Here is a 21,056-nt window from a genome sequence, read left to right as displayed (position 1 = left end):
TCTTGAATTAAGGTGCCTGTATGGCAGTGGTAGGTGCTGTGGTTATGGTCACAAAACAGGAAAATCTGCTGTGTAGCATTGTGAGAGTCCTGCTCAGTCTGCTCCCCCTCACTTCAATGAGAGGAGCTGTCATTAGAGATGGAAGGGGGGACCCTCACCCCTCCCCCCCCGCTGTCCCTTCGGCTTTGCAGCAGCTCTGCTCACTGTGCTGATGGTGACAACACGAAGCACTGCGCCACCAATTAACTGGGAATTGCTTTTATTTCAAACATTTACAGGGATGGAAATAAATACAGGAAACAGACGACAGAGAGTGAGCTTTTAATAGAAACAAACCAAGTCTCCATTGGGGTTTCAAACAGGAAAAGATTGAAATCCAACAGCTGCTTAAAACTGGCCACTATTTCAAAGGTCGGGGGTTATGCTGAACAGTCACGTTAAGAACTGAAGATAAGCATTACAAACAAGGATGACAGCTGTAACGGACAGGATGAAACCACACTACAACAGGAAAATCTTCTATTTACAACATAGGTATCATACAAAAACATTTGGAAATATTTAGGGAGCAACTTGTCTGTCCAGCTGTAGGATAGAAAAGAACCACTGCAGGGTGAGATGGTTTTGTTCCCACCCCCAGTCTCTACAGAATCATTTTATCTTTTGGCAAAGTTGGAAAGAAAAACAAAACAAAAGACGACATGCCACCTTTGTACTGCAGTAACTTCCCATCCAGCCCACACTTCTCAGTGCTTCTATCCTCACTTTGCATCATCCGTGTCATCCCGGTACCAGGGCAGCACATCAGAAGACAAAGAGTTTGTAAAGTTCTTGGCAGCCCTTTATCGATGATCTGATCTGTAGACTGGAAACGTGTCTGTCCGATGGAGCTTCACAGGGCTTGAGACATCTGCTGTGTGCCGGGATGAAAAACAGAACAGCGCTCAGTGAGGCACAGCGACTTTACTCAGCGCCCTGTAGATCACTATGTGAACTACAGCTTACGTCCTTAAAGTAGGGATAGGTATAATTAACCTGCTGCTTCATCTCAGAAACAGCTCCACTCAGATTTTCAATATGAATTGAAGCATTTGAAGCTTTGGGCAATGTGCTTTAACTGGAGATGCTCAGGGTGACACTGGGACAGTCCCCGACATGACTTCACTATCTATTCTGATTACAACACTGCCTTTATTTTTTCCTTCTCAAAGACCAGGACTTTTCAAAGACTTTTACTGCTTTCTCATGACCACAACCTCCAAGGATCCCCTTTCCAGTTTAACAAGCTGTTCTAAATACAAAACGAGTGGTCTGCCCCCATACAGTCTGTTTACGCTGAGTCAACACAGTGCTGAATGACTGCACTAATAACTAAAAATACACCGAGGCACAGCCATAGCAGTGCCTGACGGGCTCAAGCCGCTCCCGTGTGTCACAGCATCGCCTGCCCGCATCCCGGTACGAACCAGCGCCAACAAGCGTTCGCGTGCTGCTTCTATTGCGTTATTCTTCCCTCCGTCCGAAACACGGCAGAGGCTTCGCTGGGGCTTTCCACGCGCTGCATGCCCCCTCTAGCGTTCGAAAAAAAGGAACGGGACAAAACGACGAGCTGTTACTGCCAGAGGGATGAGAATGGAGCGCAGCCGCCTGTGTCGGGTGTCAGCCCTGGATTTCTAACTACAACCGCTGACACTCCGCGCTCTGCAGAAGTTGGAGCCTCCTGCTTAATTTAAACGGGCAAAATGAGTATCTAAGAATCATTGCTTCTCCTCCTACCTGAAGGACTAAAAAAAATAAAATAAAATAAATAATAATAATAATAAAAAAAAAGCTATAAATAAATAAATCAAATCACCACCTCTGTAAGATTTCCCAAGCACAGCGTTATTCCATCCGTCTACACACTGCGAGAAGAAAGCCGCAGCCAGCCACAGCGCGGCCCCTCAGCACCGGGCTGCCCCACCTGCACCACGCGTCCCGTCTGTTCTCCGGGGTCTCTTCTGCGTACCCCGACCCTTCCTTCCTTTTCCTTCCTTCTCCTTCCTTCCTTCCTAGCTCATCAGCACCAGTTGCAGCCCATCCCACAGCTCGGGGTGCGCGGTGCCACTAGATGGCCCCCGGGGACCGCGGAGCGCAGCCGGGACAGAAGCCCTCCGGAAAAACCCCGCAGCCCACCTGGAGCTGTGCCTGCACAGACATCCCTCACGTCTCCACACCAAGACGCCTTGCCGGTACGGACCCTCGGTAAGTCATTGTTTTAGGCCTTGTTAGCTTCAGTAAGGTCCTGCCTTACATTGATTGTGGACATATTAGGCATAAACTGTTGACCAAGTCCAGGACCAGGAGTGGACCCAGCTTCACCACAGCTTCTCGCTTCCATGGTTTAACTACAGATCCCAGAAGACCTCACTTTTCATTTCCGTCTTCCAGGGAGAGGGAAAAATGAAACTGAGTGGAAGTCAAGAGACTCTCTTTGCTCCCTGATGGCTCAGAGTAAGAACTTCAATTTTTCAGAAACTGTCATCTATTTATTAGCTTCAATCCTAATTAGTAAACAAAGTTTGTTTTCCTCCTCAGATCATTGCCATTTCTCTTTTTTTCCTTTTCATTCCCTTTCCCCTTTTCTGGCCCAGGGACCTGCTGTCCCTGTCACACAGATCTAGAGAGAAAACCATGCCATGAAGTCACCCTTCCACTGAAAAGCAAGACGAGCATCCTTCTGATGCCAACCTCTCCAACTCAGGTTGGACAAGCACTTCCCTCCATTAATTCGACAGCAGTGGCAACTGGCTGAGACTGAGCATCAGTGTTCAGAGAGATAGAGAGACACTGCACTGCCTCAGCAGCCCTCCCCAGCTCCTCCTTACCTTGCAGGCCGTAGAGCTGGCCGGTGCTGTGCTGCCGTGTGATGTGCTGCCAGTAGGCACTGCGGGGCAGGGGCACCATGGTGCTGAGGGACACGGCTCGCTCACTCATCTTCATCTGAAGCTGTAAAGCAGTAAACAGATATGAAGGAAGCAGTTGTGCACACTGAAGGTCCTCAGGGAAGAGCGCAACCACTGCCTGAAAAGATTTCTAATGGCATTTCAGCACAGCGTCACCCTCTGTCCATCTGCCCATCCTGCAGCCAGCAGGGACTGACTTGGGGTTAGGCTGGGGGCACACACCACACGTTAGGAAGTCACACTGCTTTGCACACCAGAGCTCACCTTCGTGCTGCCCTGCTCCTGCGCCAGCACTGCTGCCTCTGCAGGGAGGTCTAACTCAAGTAGCTGAAACAGAAACTGAGGTTCAGTGGGAGGCAGAAAAATGCTCCTCCTCTGAGAGCTACGCAGCAACTACATAAGCAGCTTCCCAAAGCTACGTACAACCTCAGCACACCAAGAACCTGATTAGACATGTTTCACATGAATTCAGTAGTATGCATATGCTGTCTGATAATAATATCTGGGTTTTATCATAAACTTCATAGTAGAACTAAAATTCTCTTTTTTCCAAAGCTCAGAAAAACATTAGTTTGAAGATACCAAACCTGTACTTGATCTTTTCTATTTATAAAAATGCTTTTCAGGAAAAAAGCAAGCTCTTACATTATAGTTTCACAAAACCTGAACAGTAACAGAACCTTTTACAAGAGAGCTGCCTGTTACTGAAGAGCCATTTTGAGGTTCTTTAGAGGGGCGAAAACCCCCAAACTCCCTCTGTATGGTGGATGCTGTGCCTGCAACATCAAGGGAAATCAAAACAAAAACAAAAGCAAACCCAGATCAACCTTTGCTCTTAGAACACACACCCCCATGTTGGAAGGGTGAGTCACTGCACAGCACGAGCTGCCACCTCCACCACACAGTATTTATCACAGTTCCATCATTGAAGCCCCAACATCACTTGTGGTGTCACCATACACAACAGCTCCATGGAAACAAACAATGAGAGACCCACAGCCGGAGCAGAACGTGCTTCCTCACTGATGGCACTTCTAGGCTGGTGCACTCACAAGTGAGTCGGGAAGCAAACTCAGGTGGTTTGAGCCACAGCCCAGCTGCCAGGAGGACAGCAACAGCCAGGAGGGTATCAGTGGAGAAAAAGACACTGCCTGAGAAAGAAGATAAAGACACAGAAGGGGCAGAAGAGATGCCTGACCTGATCTCAATCAGCATGGGAAAGAATTAGAAAACCCACAGCTGGGGAAAAGAACGAATATGTTATGTCCTGAATACATAGCACTTCATCAAAACACCTCAGACTGTGAGCAAAAGCAGCTATAATGATGATGGGTTTCATTCTCACAATTAGCCCACTGTATCTCTGTGGCAACCGAGGAAGCAGGAATTGCTTGCTAATGGCCTGGCTTTATTCCACACAGGCACCGAGTACCATAAGCAGGTCAAAGCCAGCCAGAACTCCGTGCTGGAGCATGCATGGGCAGTGGCTGCAAGCAGAGGATCAAGCAAGACATAAAACTCCACATACCATTAATATAATGAATAACTTGTTAATTGGAGTGCACCTAATCCACAGCCTCTCACTCTCTTCTTAGCAATTAGTGAAACTAGCACAGGAGGCAAAACCACTGCCTGCTTAAGAGTTAGCTTTCTTCCGAGTTAGCTTTGAAGGTTGCTCGAAAAGGAAAGAAAATATGCCTGCAATTTGAATAGGTATTTTCATTTCTTTGTCTGGCAGTGCAGAAAAGGAGCAGCTGGACAAGGTGAGTTGCCACTGGCCAGAACAGCTTCATGCATCGCTAAGCAGAATTTGCTCTTTCCTTCTTTAAAAAAAGAAATCTTTGAATTCACTGGAAAGCAAAACAACCAAAGCCCACTTGTGAATGTGTGTCAGACCCTGGTCAGCACATCAGACCTCACCAGAACGCCATCACACACAGCAGACTGTCAGGGGGAGGCTCTGGCTGAGGAAGCCCACCTCGCTCATTCCTACAATCCTTGCAGCATCCACAGGCAGATACAGCCACACTGCACCAACACACCGAGCTATGGAGCACGAGGCTGCTGGGGAGGTGTCAGACATCACAGCCCACGCTCAGCAGAACTTGGCAGCTCCATTTGCTTTACCAACGTGAGACATCCAACACCCCCTTACTGCTCAGCCCCCAAGAGCTCTCAAGTGCTCAGCACCACTGCCCTGTCTCCCATGCTCACCTTACTGATGTAGCAGCAGCCAGGGGAAAGGAGAAGGGTGGTCAGGCACTGAAATGGCCTGCCCAGGGAGGTGGTGGAGTCGCCATCCCTGGCAGTGTTCAAGAGGCACCTGGATGAGGAGCTATGAGATCTGGTTTAGTAGCTTGTGGTACTAATTGGAATAGGAGGGTGGTTGGACTGGATGATCTTGCAGGTCGTTTCCAACCTTGTGATTCTGTGATTCAGAAGCCACTCAGAGGAGACTTCATGTCTCACTACCAGTGTCTCCCATCTCTTATTTATCTTTTCTGTAAATAGTAGCTCTAGCTTCACTAACGCAATTAAAAAAAAAAATCACAAGGGGTTATTAATTCTTGGAGACAAAAACAACCTAATGCAGCTCAGACCGCTGGGCGTGAAGTGCAAGCCTCCATATAGACTCCCCTTGGAAGTGTTCAAGCAGAATTAAAGTACCAGGAAAATCAATCAACCTGAACAATGAAGATGACCCTCACAAGGTATCCTGTGATCAGCAAAAGCAGCTATCTGATCTCTGCGTTAATGTAACGATCTTCTGTCTGAACTCCTAAATCTGAGCATCCTTGAAACCAAAAGAAGGAACTAAGCCTGACTATACTGGGACCAGACATTTCTATGACAGACTTGGGAGACTTATATTCATGGGCATATGGACCTGTCTGAAGCAATTATATTCAGATCTTAAATTACACGGCTTTGAGTTCGATGGGAATATGTTCTTATTTCCTGTTTAGTGCTCTTGGGTCTATAAAACTAGATTTAGGGGTTGTGGTTGGACACAGTGTTCATGAAAAAGCTTCTGAGGTTGTACAGCTGCTCTCTGCTGAAATCTACAGCAATTGTGCATCTGTTGAATGTATGGGCACTTGTAAAACAAATTTTACAGCATGCTGTCAGACACCGTGTATTAAAGATGCTACTACATGAATGCAAAACCACTAATATGAAATAGCCTGAAAACCTATTTACTACAGGAGGTAAAAGCTAATGAATTGCCCTTTTTTTTTTTTTTTTTTTTTTAAAAAAAAAAAAAAAAACAAAATTCACTCTCTCAACAGCTTGCTCAGTCCCATCTGATGCTGGTTTGCTACAAACGTTTGCTATGTACGCTGACGTAGACTAGGCTACTTCCAATATGCTTCAGTTAGCTACCGATGCATGCTTACATCATCTCCCATCTGTCTCAAATTAAGGAATTTTGGGCATTCTTGAACAAGACAGGCTTTGGGTCAGTATTTGTCCTCATGGACATGGCTTCACTGAGGTGACACCAGCCAGAAGTTAACTGGGTAGCACCAACTGGAAACTGCCATGCTAACTGGTCTGTTCCTTGCTGGAAATGGGCATACGTGGCCTGCATTGCCCCTAAATAGATTCGAGTCTTCTGTGCTTTCTCACTCATTTGCTCACCTGCTCTACAAGCGATGACAGAATGACCCATCCAGCTGCATGTTGGGCTGAAGCAGCTATGTAGTACACAAAGTCTGTCAGAACACTTGAAAATAATTTTCTATTGCTCCTCCTCATTATACTGTTAAGAGAAATAGCTTCCTATCACAGATTTGACTTCCTTTCTGTCTCAAGTTCAGGAAATGAGTAGAACTACTGAAAGGATTAGACATGGATGTGGATAACAGCAGCACTTTTCATAGAAAGGAAAAGACAGTTTTCACTGCAGATTGCACAAACCAATTAGTACTGCCTGAAGTAGAGAAGTTGCATATGGCCAGGCTCTTCCATAGTTGTCCATTCTGCACATTTTATGCATTCTAGAAAGTCTGAGAGTCCTACAGTGTAGAGACTGACTGTGGACACAGGATAAACAGAAGATTCCTTCTGACCCCACAGAATTCATGAGAAAACATACAAAATAAGACCTGGAAACATGCTACGTACAAGTACCACCAAACTACCTTCTTTTGACATCACACATGGAGATCCCACACTATCTGTTCTCAGTTTGTAGGTTAACTTTGCACCTTATACTCCTATACTTTCTAGGGGTAATGAGCATCATAAAATGAGTTTCAGACACAAAAAGCACTTGTGAAAAACAGGCATCCACCAAGAGATCAGACAAACATGTAGCCCTCCCTCCCACAGGTTAACCTGAGCCATACAGCTCATTCCAAGTCATGCTTGAAGCGTAGGCATCAATTAACAAACAAAAAACTGAGCACGAGCCACATTCTGCAAATAGATGGATGAGAAATGTTTCTAAACAAACTCATGATGGTGACTAATTAGAATAAGTTAATGAGAAAGGAAACTACGGATTGATGGGAGCTCATCATCTCTGTATTAAATCACACTTGTGGCTTTCCAACCACAGATACCAAAGACTATACATTTCCTTGTTGTTTGTAACCGGGATTGCTTTTCAAGGATCCAAACACTACCCTAAATATAATAATTGAGACTAATTTACTAAGAGCAATACTCAGACTGCTTTCTGCCTGTGAATCTAAAGGAAGTCACACTGAGGCATCGCTCACTTATGTGAAATAGCAAGCGGAGCGCACAGCCGTACCATTGAATTTTTCACGCTCTGCAGCAGGCGCTCGTGTTGTTCTGCTATGGCCAGAGCAGCCGAGTGAACCTTCTGATAGATTGCTTCCCCATCTCGTGTCTGAAAGATGAACAGTCCTTCTCCTGTGTCGCACATCCTGCCAAAGTGAAAGCAGACAGGAGCCAGATGTGAGATTTTTCACTTTCTCGCAAGGATCTGTAGCACTGCACCATGCAGCTTTAGAGCCATCACTGCACAAGCAGAATGAAACAAAGGTTGTTGAAGAACTGAAGAAAGTTATTTGCATGGGCTTTAACAGCCCTAGCACAATCTTACTGTTTTAACCCACACTTTGGCCAAACACAGACTCAGGTGAGTACAACCCTTGAAAGTGCATGAGCTCTAGAGAGTTGATGCACAAAACCCAGATTTTTGAAATTTAGACTTAAAAGAGAGGATTAATTTTCCTTCTTCCCCTTTCAGGGCTTTAATATTGCCTGTAATGAGCTTTGTCTTTCACTTGAAACCCTAAACACGTTATCCTCAGCATCCCAACGGTAATGTCTTACCACAGCTCATGCACAATCAGAGAACTAAGAACACATCCCTTTTCCTGAGAGAACTAAATTCTTCAGCAATACAGAGGATGGACGTTTAAATGCCTCTTCTCTTTCCAGATATGTTAATTGTACGATGTGTTTCTCTTTTACGATTGTAATTCTTTAATGTGCTTATCTAAAATAAAGCAACCACAGCCTTTAAAAAGGATTTGGGAGTTTAGTCCAATCAACAGGTGCTCCAGCCTCAGCCACACAAAGACTTCAGTTCATTAAGTTCAAGCTGCAGGAAGCGATAAGGAACAACAACTCTAGAAGGAGGAACTGCATTTACGTTTCTTATAAACGCATTTGTCACAACAGATGGAAAGCAGGAGTGTGATTAACAAAAACAAGGACCCCCTTCTCCACTACTTCAGAATGATGGAGGAAGGTGATGCACTGCAACAAACACACACCTACCTCCCTGCTTCAAAGGTGAACCAAGAAGGGTCCCGTCCGTAGCGTCGGAGGGCACTTAATGGCCAAGAGACGAGTTTGACTCTGGGATTCTGGATGTCCCAAAGACAGATATTCTCAAATGTTATCTGCAAGGTACATTCCCCATGCACATCTAAGTTAGGGGATGGCATCAAATACACATTGAATCTCTCTGGGAGAAAAACAAAAGGTTAGTCTAAAATCCCTGCCCGTTAACTGTCGAAGTCATTAAAGGAATTTCCTATTTTCCACCTCTATTAAAAGATCTTATTTCACTTCAAACAATTATTGCAAAAATAAAGACTCAATTCCTTCCAACAACTCAACTAACTCAATGTTTGGAGCAATCAAAACACTGCGCTGAAAGGGCAAACACTTAGGAATGTGTTGAGATGCAGAAGAACTGCACCATCATAATCCTGATATTAATACAACTGTGTGCACGAATAAATACACTGCAAGTGCTTTTGTGCATATAATTAATTAATTTGCATAGGAAAATGAAGTAGCTTAGAGCTCAGGTTTTGAGTGTAATTATTGTTATTTATTATTTGCTTTAACAATGTTGATAAATAGTTTCAGTCAGAGGCTGAAACTGTTGTACAGACACAGTATAAGAAAACACACAATGAAAATACAATTTCCCTCTCCAAGGTCAGCTAAATTGTATGAGAGGAAAAGTGCTATTCCAAAATAATTTTAAAGCCCTGAATTACAGCACCTTATTACCATGCTTGTTATTTCTGATGGCAATTAAAACAAAACAAACAGGATGGGGGACTTGGTTTCTTAATTGGTACCAAAAAACAATTTTTGGTACCAATTTATTTTTTGTGTTCTTATGTGCAGTCCAAATGATTTTAAAATAAAGTAACAAAAGACTTAAGAAGTCAATACATTATGTACATACCATTCTGCTCCCTCTCCACTCCTGATGCCAACAAGTCAGGCTCTCCAAGGCTAATGTCATTAATTCTTGTCCCAAGACACTCCATCTGCAATACCTTGCACCACTCATCTGCCTCAAGTTCTGTATAAATGCCCAGAAAGTCTGTGTGTAGGTATAATACATTTATGATTTCACAATTGATGCTCTCATGTTCTCATGGGCATTGCCATTTTACCCACCTGACTCACAAGCAAAAGTTTTAGAGGTGTCATCATTAAAGTAGATCCCAACAGCATGCTTCTTTGTGCTTTTTGGCATCCGTGATATATTCTTCACATTATTGAGCTCTGTGACCTGGAAGAAAAAAAGAAAAACACACCAAAAAAACCAACAATTTGGGGATGTAATTAAGACCTAAAAAGATATATATCCACTATTGACCAGAGAAGCTGAAAAAAGAATGATGTTGAGCTGCAAAGGACAGACAAAGAGAGAATATTTGATTGCCCTCAAGGAAACACAGCGTTGACATGAATCATCTTGTGCAATCTACTTGGAGAGCCTGGATGGTGAAGGAGACATTCTCCACTTCCCTCTCATCCACATAACTTCAGCGCAAACTGACCTAAGCAGGATTTAAGCCAAGATGCAGGTAGAATCGAAGCTCACTTCAAGAAATACTTACAGGCAGGACATTTAGAAGACCAACCTGTTGCAGTAGAAATAAAAGGAGGTGAAGAGAGAAAGCTGAAAGAGTCTCCCATTTGGTGGAGCAAATCCAGTTCCGGCATGGCTTCCATCGTAAGGACAAAACTGAGAATGGTGTAAAGTCAGTGTCTGAAACTGCGTTTAAGGAAAGTTGGTGGTTTGTTATAACAGCCCATAGAGAAAATAACTATGAAAAATTGAAATAATTTTTTTTTTAAAAGATCACAGTTTTAGTAGTTGGAAAGCTTGTTCCCTTTAAAGATTCACAGAATGAATTCTCAGATTTGAAGATGCAGATTTCTGTTGCTTGGTAGCCAAAAACCGACTGGAATCTCTTTCAATCCAACAAAAATGAACATCTGTTACCTCACAGAGTTTTAGGAAATGCCATGGTTCCCTCATGTGGCTCTAGCATCCACTTTTCACGCTCACCCTCATCAATAATGTTCATAAATTTGACTGAAGAGAAATTTTTCACTTTTAAAATTCTTTTTAGTGTAAAGATTAATACCCAGACAAGGCATCAGGAAGCTCTACTGAAATATCAGAAATAGCTTCACTGATTGTTTTACATGCCAAGGACTGCAGAGACAGAAAGGAGTTTAAGAAAAACATCCCCAAAGCTGTACTTTGCAACCACAGTGCTTAATTACTTCAGTCTCATTAGGGCTGCGGAACACTCTTTTATGGTTGCAGTTGTAAAGGAAGAAACGCAGCACTCCATCTTACCTGGAAGATTTGGGAACTACCACAACTTCTTACGGTAGGGTCCAGAAAGGGGCTGATCCCCCACAGCTCCTTGGGTTCCCCAACACACCTACTGCATCCCTCCGGCCTTAAACCCTAAATCACCTTCTCCTTAGAGTCAATCTATTGCCTCTTCTCTTTTAGCAAGGGAATATGGACAGTTAAAGTCAAACTTTCAGGCAAGAGCCTGGAGATCAATGACTGGAAGGGACAGCAGCCAGTGGGCAGCCTATCCCCCAGATAAGCCACACACCTAAGATCTGGAAATTCACTCTGCAGCTGCTAGCAACAGGAATAACAAAATGAAAGAAACATCCATAGGGAACACATCAAGTCTTCTGCTGAGCTGCCAAATCTAGGAATCAGGTTTTTATAGCCTCTGGGCTCAAGATTTTGAGAAGTGTCAAAACCGAGACTTCCTGATTGTGCTTAATTTTGCATGAGGATTTTTCTCTCTTCTAGGAAATCCTGTGATGGAAGTACATCCCCCAGTGCTAACAAGACACTGACAAACTCATTGTTAAATATGACAAATCTGTCGTGGCTCATTCCCATCGTACTCAGTACATGACAGGTCAAGCTTGAGCTGCCAGCTGCCAGGTTCAGCTCTCATTTGCCAGGAAATATTCAAATGCAATAAGGAAAGAAACTAAAGTTAGACTTTTTGTTCAGGGCAGTAACTATTCTGACATTTACAGAGAGCACATTTTCTGCAAGTGAATGTGCTAATGAAATTGGCACCAGTGAGTGAGCAAGTACCTGTGAGTACAGAAGCCAGCAGAAGCAGAATTGGGCCATATATTTTGGTAATGTATCATTTAGTTATCCAGGATTTATTCTAATTGAAAGCTCATTTCCAAAAATCTGGCGTCTAACACTCCTGCTGCTGGGTAGCACACTAATTGGTGTCTAGTGTAATGAATCCCAAGATGATCAGCAGCATGATCAGAGAAGGTTTATACAGAAAACTGCTTCTCCTTGCTACTGTGGGATCCAGTGGCAGCTGGGGGCTCAGGACCAGCCAGCCACTGCCCCAGCCCCCTGCCAGCTCCCAGAGCACACAGGGCATGCAGCTCTGCAGGGCAGCCCCACCAGGGAACGCAGCACTGGGCAGCACAGGAGGCTGCTGGCTCTCGAAAGGGAGCAAACAAACCAACCAGCAGTACCACTAATGACTTGTGTTCAGACTGAGTCATGTACCTCTGGGCCAGACAGGTGAGAATGTTCAAAGCACTGCTGGGAAGATGAGAAGGATGAGATTAAAGCATCTGCTGTGTTTGTACATAAAAGAAGCAAATTGTGATCACACCTTCCTTTACCTAGACTCCAACCCCAGCTCACCTCTACCAACCCAAAGCCTCCTGCACTCTTGCTTTGTGTCTCAGTGCCACATCCACATTGCAGCTCTAGGCTGCATCATCTCTGAGCCCAGCCACTGGAATTCAGATCTCCTCCTGCCAAATATAACACACCCGTGACCCTTTCTGGTCTAAGGCTTTACACCAGAACCAGCTGGTTACCCCAATTTGGTCATTACATAGAGTAGGACAGAAGCTACAGCCATACTTGTAAACCAACATTTTTCCTTTCTTTTTTGTTCTCCCGGTCAATAAAAGGTTACTAGAAATTACATAGCATCTCTTCCCTCACCCTGCAGCCCATGACAGTAGTAATTTCTCCTCAGTGAGGACAGTCACTCTATGCTACAGTTACTTCATTGGGCCATAAGGGAGTTAAGCAAAACCCAAAGGGAACAGAAGTGCATGGCTGGGTGTCCTGACCTGAAGGCAGCATAACGCACAACCATGTTCCCCTTCAGAAATTCAATCTTTCAGCTCACACATGCTTTAGGTCCCAAATACAACTTCATAGCACCCGATTTTTACAGCTGGCAAAAACGCAGCAACTGCCCTCTCTTCCTTTTGGGGCTGCACTGCTGGAGCTGTCCTTACCTTTCAGAAGAACTGTGGCACAGCACAGCCCCTTCCTGCAAAGCCCAGCTTTGGCCAAGGAGCAGATCCTACTGCAGAGCCTCCACAGCACACCTGTGCTCCCAAGGGAGAGCTCGTCAAAACCACCCGGCACCCAACCTGCTGCATCGCCCTGCAAGGTGCTACAGAGCACCCTCATTACCCAGGCAGCCTGAAGAGCCTCACCATTGCTCTCACGAATGCAACAGATGGTTCAAATTGTCTGGCACCAAATTCACACGAAGAAGTGGCAGACAGTTAATTTCCCCTCCCCGGGCTTTGGAAAGGAGTCAGGAGCAGACACCAAGCACCTGCCAGTATTCCAGGCTGCTATTCTCTTCCTGCTAGACATGTAAAAGTGTTGTCATAGTTTAGTAAGTTTTGAGGTGGTTTTTTTTTTTTTTTTTTTTTTCTTCAAAATTAGTGTCATCTATAAGCTTAATTCTAAGAAGTTGGATGAGCTACGAATCTCAGGCCCACATCAGTATTTAACAGTGAAAGAACAGGAGGAATGTTATTCTATTGAGAAGGGTTGCCGCCCTGGCACACTCCTTTCCTCCCTTTTGCTTTCAGGGCTCCTTTACATCAAAGGTGACAACCCATACAACTGAAGTACACCTGATTAAAGACCAAAATAAATTGCAGAGGTGTGTGGTAGGAATCATGGATCAGGATAAGGGATTAAGCGTTCACTGCCTGACCGACAGCACAAGCAGACAGAGCTTCATCATGGCCAGAAACACTCTGGAAAAGATTTTCCCTCTTCCATCCCCTCCTCTAACATGCCAAACACACAGTTGACTGAAAACAGCCCTAGCAGCCTCGTGAATTCAAACAACCCTTTGAATTAGGACATAATTCTCAAATATGGGGAGCCTTTCAGAACAGAACACAAGGGATCACATTTATCGCCTACACAACTGCCACGCTCAGTGGTTTGGATGCATCTTTGGTTTCAATCTTAATTAAGGACTTTATGCTTCTCAGCTGCTTGGAAACTCACCCAGCAGAGGGCTGTAGGCAAAACATCACAGTCCCACCAGGGGAAATTCATTGGTAAATACAGCACAGTCATCCCAGCCCAGCTCCATTCATGGCACAAGATCTGCTGGTAAACACATATACTTGCATGGCAAAGGCACCAAAACATCCCCAATGAGTTGCTTTAATTCTTCTAAAACCTCAAAGCAGACATTTTATTTGGAGTTAAGTGATAGCACTCATTAAAATAAATGTTTAACAGTCAGTTATAAGCAGAGTGGTCATACTTTCAACATTTAATTTGCCACTGGTACAGTTTTGCATGAGCAAGGCTGGAAAACAATTACAAATGACAATTCAATTTTCCAACTGGATTATTCCATAACTAGACAGACTGTTTAAATTGCTTCTGCTGTTTCAAAGCAAGATTAATACAATGGGATGAAAACTTAGATCCCCTCAAGGAATCAGCATAGTCTTGTCAGCAGTATGGAATTAGTTGGCTTTGTGTTGGAATATTAAGGATTATTCTGGTACCCTGCAGAGTTCAAAATCACCTGGAGAAACACAAATTCCTTCATTCTTCCAACATCACCATGCTAAAGCATATGGTCATTTGTGGATGATTATTTTTATTTACCAAATGAAATCCATACAGTTACCTGAAAGGCAATTCTCTGCCCAGATTTTGCACTCCAGATCCAGATTATTTTCTCATCCTTGTAGACCCAAATTAAGTAATTTTGAGTATGCAATATTTCAGTTCACTTAAGTTATATATGACCATTTTCAGATGACCTGTATTTTAGTGCACTTCAATCTTTTTGCGTTAAAAAAAAATGGAGATTAAAAAGTATTTAAAGTCAATATTACACAGAAGTATTATTTCTTCCGTTGTTTTAAACTTCCCCAGTCACTGACTTTGCCAACTAACTGCAAGTCTGGATCCTTTAGATCATGTTTAATAAGAAATTCAGGCAGAGATGCACTTAAATTATAAGTATTTGAATGTTTTACATAAAAATACTCATTCCATCTTGCATCATTTATTTCAGAAGTACACATAGGAGATTCAGGCAAGCACAAAGTAAAGCAGTCTAAGAGCTGAACGTCCAAACCACCTGAACCAACGAATGAACGTTCTTCATTCTAAAACACAGCCACCAAGCCAAGCTAGCAGTTATCATCTCCTGCAGGAGCCCACAGGCTACTGGTATCACAATGGATGATGGCAGCAACAAAATCTTCCTCCATCAAAATGACGTGGGAAAGCCCCAGGCGTGGGGCAGGGAGAAGAGGTGGTGTCGCATCAGCAAGATGGGAGCAGCAAAGATGTCAAGATTCCACCTTTGGCACAGGGCTGCAGAGTAGGACACAGCCCTCGTGTTCCCAAACTCAAATAAACTGGATCCCCCAGTGTGACAGAAACACTGAACTTCCAACCCAGACTCCAAAGGGAGAAGGAATCGTGCCTGGGTGAGGATGACTTACGCCTCAGTCCATTCCAGCTCAGACTGAGAGGCACCACTGCAGGACCAGCACAAGAAGCGCCCCAGGCTCCCTCCACTAATAAACTGAAGTAATGTTTGTGCTTTAATTCATCACACACACACAATAAACAATTTAACACCCCAGTGAAGGAGGCAGGTGCTATTAAAACATTTGCTGCATTCATCATTTTTCATTTTCACAGTCTTATGATAGATTAAATCTCCACAAAGACTGATGGGGTGAGCAAGGGCTCCTCCAGTGTCTAGATTTGATGCTGCCTTCAACAGCTTGTGCTGACCAGATGTGTATAACAATAGCAATGACTATTGCAGGCACTGGATGATATGATGACCATCAAAGCCCATTAATAAGATAGATAAAAACAGTTGAGAAGTAGTGTGGTTGATGACTGCCAAATTAAGATGTTTTTTTCCTTTTCCTTTTCATTTAATTATTATGTTTTTGGTGGTTTTTTTGTTTTTTTTTTTTTGTTTGTTTGTTTTTACAAGAATCAATTCAACTGCAGTGCAACACAGAGCAGCAGTGGCATGTTCCCTTTGACCACCTCCCAGATAATCATGCTGGAAATTGCATCATTGCCCACCTTTGAATTTCACACATTTACAAAGCTTTTTTAAAAAGGATAAAGCCATTTTAAGCCACATGTGCTCTTTGTAAGTCAACACATTTTAGCCAAAGAACACAAGAACACTACTTAACACTCATTAGCTTCCTTTCAAGTAAGGTTGGTTATAAACAAGCAGAGCCAATCAGCTTGTATAGCTGATAGCTTTAGAACTAGAGGGCAGCCTCAGTTTCTCTTGAAAAAGAAATCCAGCTTCATTCAGATTCCTTTTAGATTTCACATCTGTTAACTAATCTGAACCCGATGATGCGTTACATTTGTACAATGGAAGAAATAAACACTTGCATGAGACTGACAGAGCCACGCTGATACAAAGGCAGCGTCTCACTGAAAGCTAGATGTTGTCTTACACACACCGTGCTACCCTCAAACACACCGTTCATTACTTCTGAAAGTTTCTTAATCAAAATGTAGATGGAGTATTTATGGGCACGACTTACTACAAATTGCCACAGGTTTTATGATCAATCAGTTACAAATTATACGGCATGCAGACCGACAAGTCTGAATTCAGACTCAGTATTCCCTCCAGATTTCCTCCTAAACGTACGTCAAAGAGAATAAATGCAGATCAGCCTCGAGCTGAGCTGTGCTCGCTGACTCCCAGCAATTTATGCACATAAATCCTAATCTTCTAATATATTAAGCTTTTGCCAACAATGATCATAAATTAAAGGGTTTCTCATTTTCATCTCCATGCCCAGGAGAATTACACATGTAAATTCTCAGATGAGTATGAAATGCACACAGAACTGCAGAGAAGCGATTAGAGGGAAAGCAACGTTCTTTTAATATCAGTGAATTCAGAAAAGGTTTTCACATCACTGCTGCAAGAAAGATTTGCACGTTGCCCATCATTTCTGTAGCTGTCTAGTGCCTCCCACACATACAAGACCCAAGCTGTTAGGTACCCAACTTTCTGATCTCCCCTTCCTTTACTAAAGGAACATACAAATGGGTTTTGGACCCCGACTGTAGAAAATGAAAGTTCCAGTTTTCAGGCCAATACGTGACAACTTCAGATTTTATTCCCAACTGCATGTAAAACAAGTTTGATAAACAAGAATATAATCAGGCCTTACCTTGTGATAGCATCTGAAGTAAGCAGCTCGTTCATCTGAGAATTTCTCCAGCCTCTTTGGCCCTTTGCTTGAAGCTTTTTTGAATACTAACCAGCATCTCTGGTAAATCTAGAAACACAAGAGAATAAACTTGGCATCTCCAATGACTTCAATATCACTAACATTTGCATAGAAGTTAGACTTATAAATCAGATTCTGCTCTGGAGTTACAATTAATGGCTCTCAGTAGCTCAGACAAAATGAAGATCAAGCTAATGGACACTTACATCGTATTTCTTTTGAATTACATTGCAGACATAAATTAAGTCATAAATAAAGACAGAGGATGATTGCATGAAGGGTGCTAATGAAAGAAGCTGCAGCCATCCTGCTTGTACATGCAGGACTTTCTAGGAAACAGCTTTTTCAAAATAAAGGGATACACTTTTCAATGTTAATTCATTATTTGTTCCAGTCTCGTATGCTTAAGAGAGACACAAAGCTTGAGCAGACAAGGAATGAAATTCCATCAGGTGTGTGAATTGGCAAAGCAGAATATGTGTATAATACGTAAAAGAATAAGTGTGAATACACAGTGAAAAGGAGCTCAATTACTGGGTAACTGAATGACTGGACAGAACATTTCACAGTAGAATACAGGATTCCGACAAGTGTCCTTTTGCTTTCAAAGTCCAAATACTTAAATTTGAGTCACTTAAATGAGATTCTTTCTGCACAGAGTGACTGAAGAAACACCTTTCCACACTTGCAGCATCCTGCCAATTCATTTATCAAACTTCTGTCCCCTTTCTTGCAATCTTCCCACCTAGTCCTCAACTGTACAGCACTTCCTATCATCTTATTACATTCAAAACTTAGATAACATACTGTCTGCATAGAGGATAAAAAAATTTAAGCCTTACCAACTGTTCACAGCCTACATTTAATCAGTAATTTGAAAGTGACACCTGGTAAGATAGAAATAAAACAAGACTGCCACTACAAGTAGTGTGATTTCAAAGAAAAGTCCCTATCAGCCGTTATCAAGTAGTGCACAGCTCTGGCAGGGCTCCAGGGTAGCACAAATGGACTGATCAGTGATGGGACCCCTCAGAACTTCTCATTGCCTCCCACCAAGCCAGTGCCCAACAAGCAACCAGACAAGAGAGCTCCAACCTCGGATCCATTGATAGTTTTCTAAACCAACTTATCCAGCACAAAATAATGCCCATGAAAAGTAGCTACAACTAAGTAGCCGTAACTCTTTCTGTGCATGAAAATGATTGAGTTGACCAGCTGTCTGTTCTTCCACTGTCTTTTAGCTGTTCAGGGAGTCATATTGTTCCTCCCAGCTTGTGGACACCCATTCCTCGTCCAAGGAAAGAAAGCTTCTTTCCACCTCTGGCCGGGAGCACAACCTTCCAAATGCTGTTGGGACCATAAGTACCACTAGCAATCAACTCCGTACAAGCATGGGAGGTGGTTATAAGTTGATGTTACTGGAATGGGTTCTGTAGCGCAACAACAACTAATCCAGACTAATTTTTGGATTTAGAACAGAATCAAGGTAAAAAAAGCTGGAAAAAAAAACAAAAAACAAAAACACAACCACCTGTTAAATGCAAGCAAAGGAGCCAAATCAGCATCAAATATAAATACTCAGCTTTTGTGGTTTGGTTCTGCTCCCACAGTACAGCAATTCTCTAACACAATACAATACATCACCGCCTTCAGGACAAAGTCATGCCAACCCAAGTAACTATGCCTATGAAGAACAAATGGCATTCATGATGCTAATTTGAGTGAAATGGAGGAAAATCAGGACACAAGGGTCCCCCCTCTGAACTTCCTCCTCTTCCTGCATCAGCTCTCTCCTTCCTTTGGCATCTCTGAGCTGAAGCAAGGCCAAGGTATTTGTGTTCTGACCCGCCAGGTTAAGGCACCACGCTGCTTGTTTTTGTCCTGAATTAGGAAAAGCACTTAAGCTGTGCTTGAGTACATAAACATGGCTGAGACCCACCTCCCTCCAATTTATGCTCTACTATTCATATGGTAGCCCATAAGGAAAAAACAAACAAACAAACAAAAAAAACCCCACACAACTCTTTCTGCATCTAATGGTAGCATTCTCATCAGAATAGTTATTCTCCAAAGAACAGGGAAGCAGTTTTTAGCTCACAGACAAGATTTGATCTCATAAGTACTGAACTGCAATTACTTAGTTGCACCAGTAGATTAACAAACCACCTGTGTAATTGCACAGGCTCCATCACCCCGTTAATACCATTACTACTGGGTCTTATCCCAAGATACACTTGTAATCCACTTGTAATACAAATGCTTGTGAACAATGAAGTACTGCTTACATAGTGAGCTCAACACCAGCTGGAAGGTTGCCTGCATTTCTCAAGGCATTGACTGTAACCAGGAATCCTCAGTTCTCCTGCATGTTATCTAGGCAGTCACTTGGTCTAATGAAATGCCATTACTCATCTGTTGTACAACTGCCTCCTTCCAGACTGCACAATTTAATTGTATGTTTGCGTACTACCTGACTGTGCAATCTGGTTGCACCATCAGGGTTCCTGGATGTTAAATTAATAGAAAGATGTTTAAAGTCTTAGAAGAAGAGTTTTGAGTTCTCTAAACCCATACAGCTACACAAACTCTAGAAACATCAACAGCCAGTTAGGCCTTCTCTGCACCAGTGACTTTGATGCAATTCATCCCTCACTGCAGCTTTGTTCAGCGCTGCCAGCAACAAAACAGCCACCCGTTACTGGGTGGTGTGGGAAACAGGAGGACAAGTGTTTAGACACAGCATGAAAATAAGATTTACATACTGGGCTGCAATAGTTGAAGTATTATCAAGTATTTTGTTTTTGTCAGAATCCCATTAACATCAGTGCTGTGGTTGTTAACTCTTGCCTGACAGCTTATGGGAACAAACTCAAAAGGAAGACGCAAGCTCTCTCTTAAAACCTGCTTAGCACTTTCAAAAACGAAATCCTGAGATAGCTGCAGTGGGTGTCCATTATCACAGTATCATTTCAGTGATCCCACAACATTGCAGAAGAACACCCAGCACCACCTTGACTGAGCAGAAGCTGCACAAACCCAACTTCTATGCAAGAACACAGAAAGCCCGTCAATGCACAGAAGAGCTGGTGATGAGCCCAAGACAGAGAGCTACTCACAGACCCCATTAGGAGCGCATACAGAGCAAATAATTAGGCCTTTGATCCATCATGATGGAGTATGTGTCTGAGGCTTGTCAGCACTTCCTCACACTGACAACAGTACCTGAACTGTTTACACTGTTGAAGCTGTTCTGACAGCAGCTACCAGCAGCAGCCCCAGACGCTCCCAGGTGCCTATTCAGCATGAACACTTAGCTCACTTATCCCTCAAATCAACATTTACACTACTACTACATGAATAGGAATTAGTTGGAAGCACTGCTCTAATCACTTTCACCCCAAACACTTGCACTGACAGTGATTAGATAATCCAAGCAGCAAATCAGGAACTGATGAGATAAGAGAGAACAGCAAGAGCTGTCATTTGTGTAACACCTAAAACTCCCAAAGCTCTCCCTGCAGGATCCTACAAGATGCCTGACCTGAAGTTTAATTCAAGTAGAAAAACTAGCATCTACTTCTTACAGTCTCTAAAAATTACAGCTTCCAACAGTCAAGAACATGAAACTGGAGGGAAATAACATGGCTGTCCATGAAGTGGATCATCTGAACCCCAGGCAGGTGATCTAACATGCACGTCCAAGGTCAAGGCAAATCACTGCTATTCCTGGCTCCAAGGATCAGCTGACATAAATCACAG

The 21,056-nt window shown here is 43.2% G+C and overlaps 1 protein-coding gene across 4 annotated transcripts in view; it reads right to left on the bottom strand.

Moving 5' to 3' along the window:
- Nucleotides 1–581: 581 nt before the first annotated feature.
- Nucleotides 582–21,056, bottom strand: part of DOK5 (docking protein 5) — a 32,744-nt gene continuing 12,269 nt past the window's right edge. The window contains exons 2-8 of one of the 4 annotated variants that reach the window (XM_042834393.1): nucleotides 17,238–17,345; nucleotides 9,852–9,966; nucleotides 9,634–9,774; nucleotides 8,706–8,895; nucleotides 7,708–7,843; nucleotides 2,868–2,988; nucleotides 582–913 (exon numbers count right to left, since the gene is read on the bottom strand). In XM_042834393.1, coding sequence (XP_042690327.1) covers nucleotides 843–913; nucleotides 2,868–2,988; nucleotides 7,708–7,843; nucleotides 8,706–8,895; nucleotides 9,634–9,774; nucleotides 9,852–9,966; nucleotides 17,238–17,345 — 882 coding nt within the window. In that variant the 3' untranslated portion in view covers nucleotides 582–842. The remainder of the gene's footprint in view (nucleotides 914–2,867; nucleotides 2,989–7,707; nucleotides 7,844–8,705; nucleotides 8,896–9,633; nucleotides 9,775–9,851; nucleotides 9,967–17,237; nucleotides 17,346–21,056) is intronic. The other 3 variants (XM_042834394.1, XM_042834395.1, XM_042834396.1) reach the window with 3 other exon arrangements.

The sequence above is a fragment of the Centrocercus urophasianus genome, unplaced genomic scaffold (genome assembly GCF_019232065.1).
Source record: "Centrocercus urophasianus isolate 14NV4802_14NV808 unplaced genomic scaffold, USGS_Curo_1.0 seq_46, whole genome shotgun sequence".
Lineage (NCBI taxonomy): Eukaryota > Metazoa > Chordata > Aves > Galliformes > Phasianidae > Centrocercus > Centrocercus urophasianus.
The sequence above is the reverse complement of the archived record's forward strand: the minus strand, read 5'-3'. Positions and strand labels throughout refer to the sequence as shown.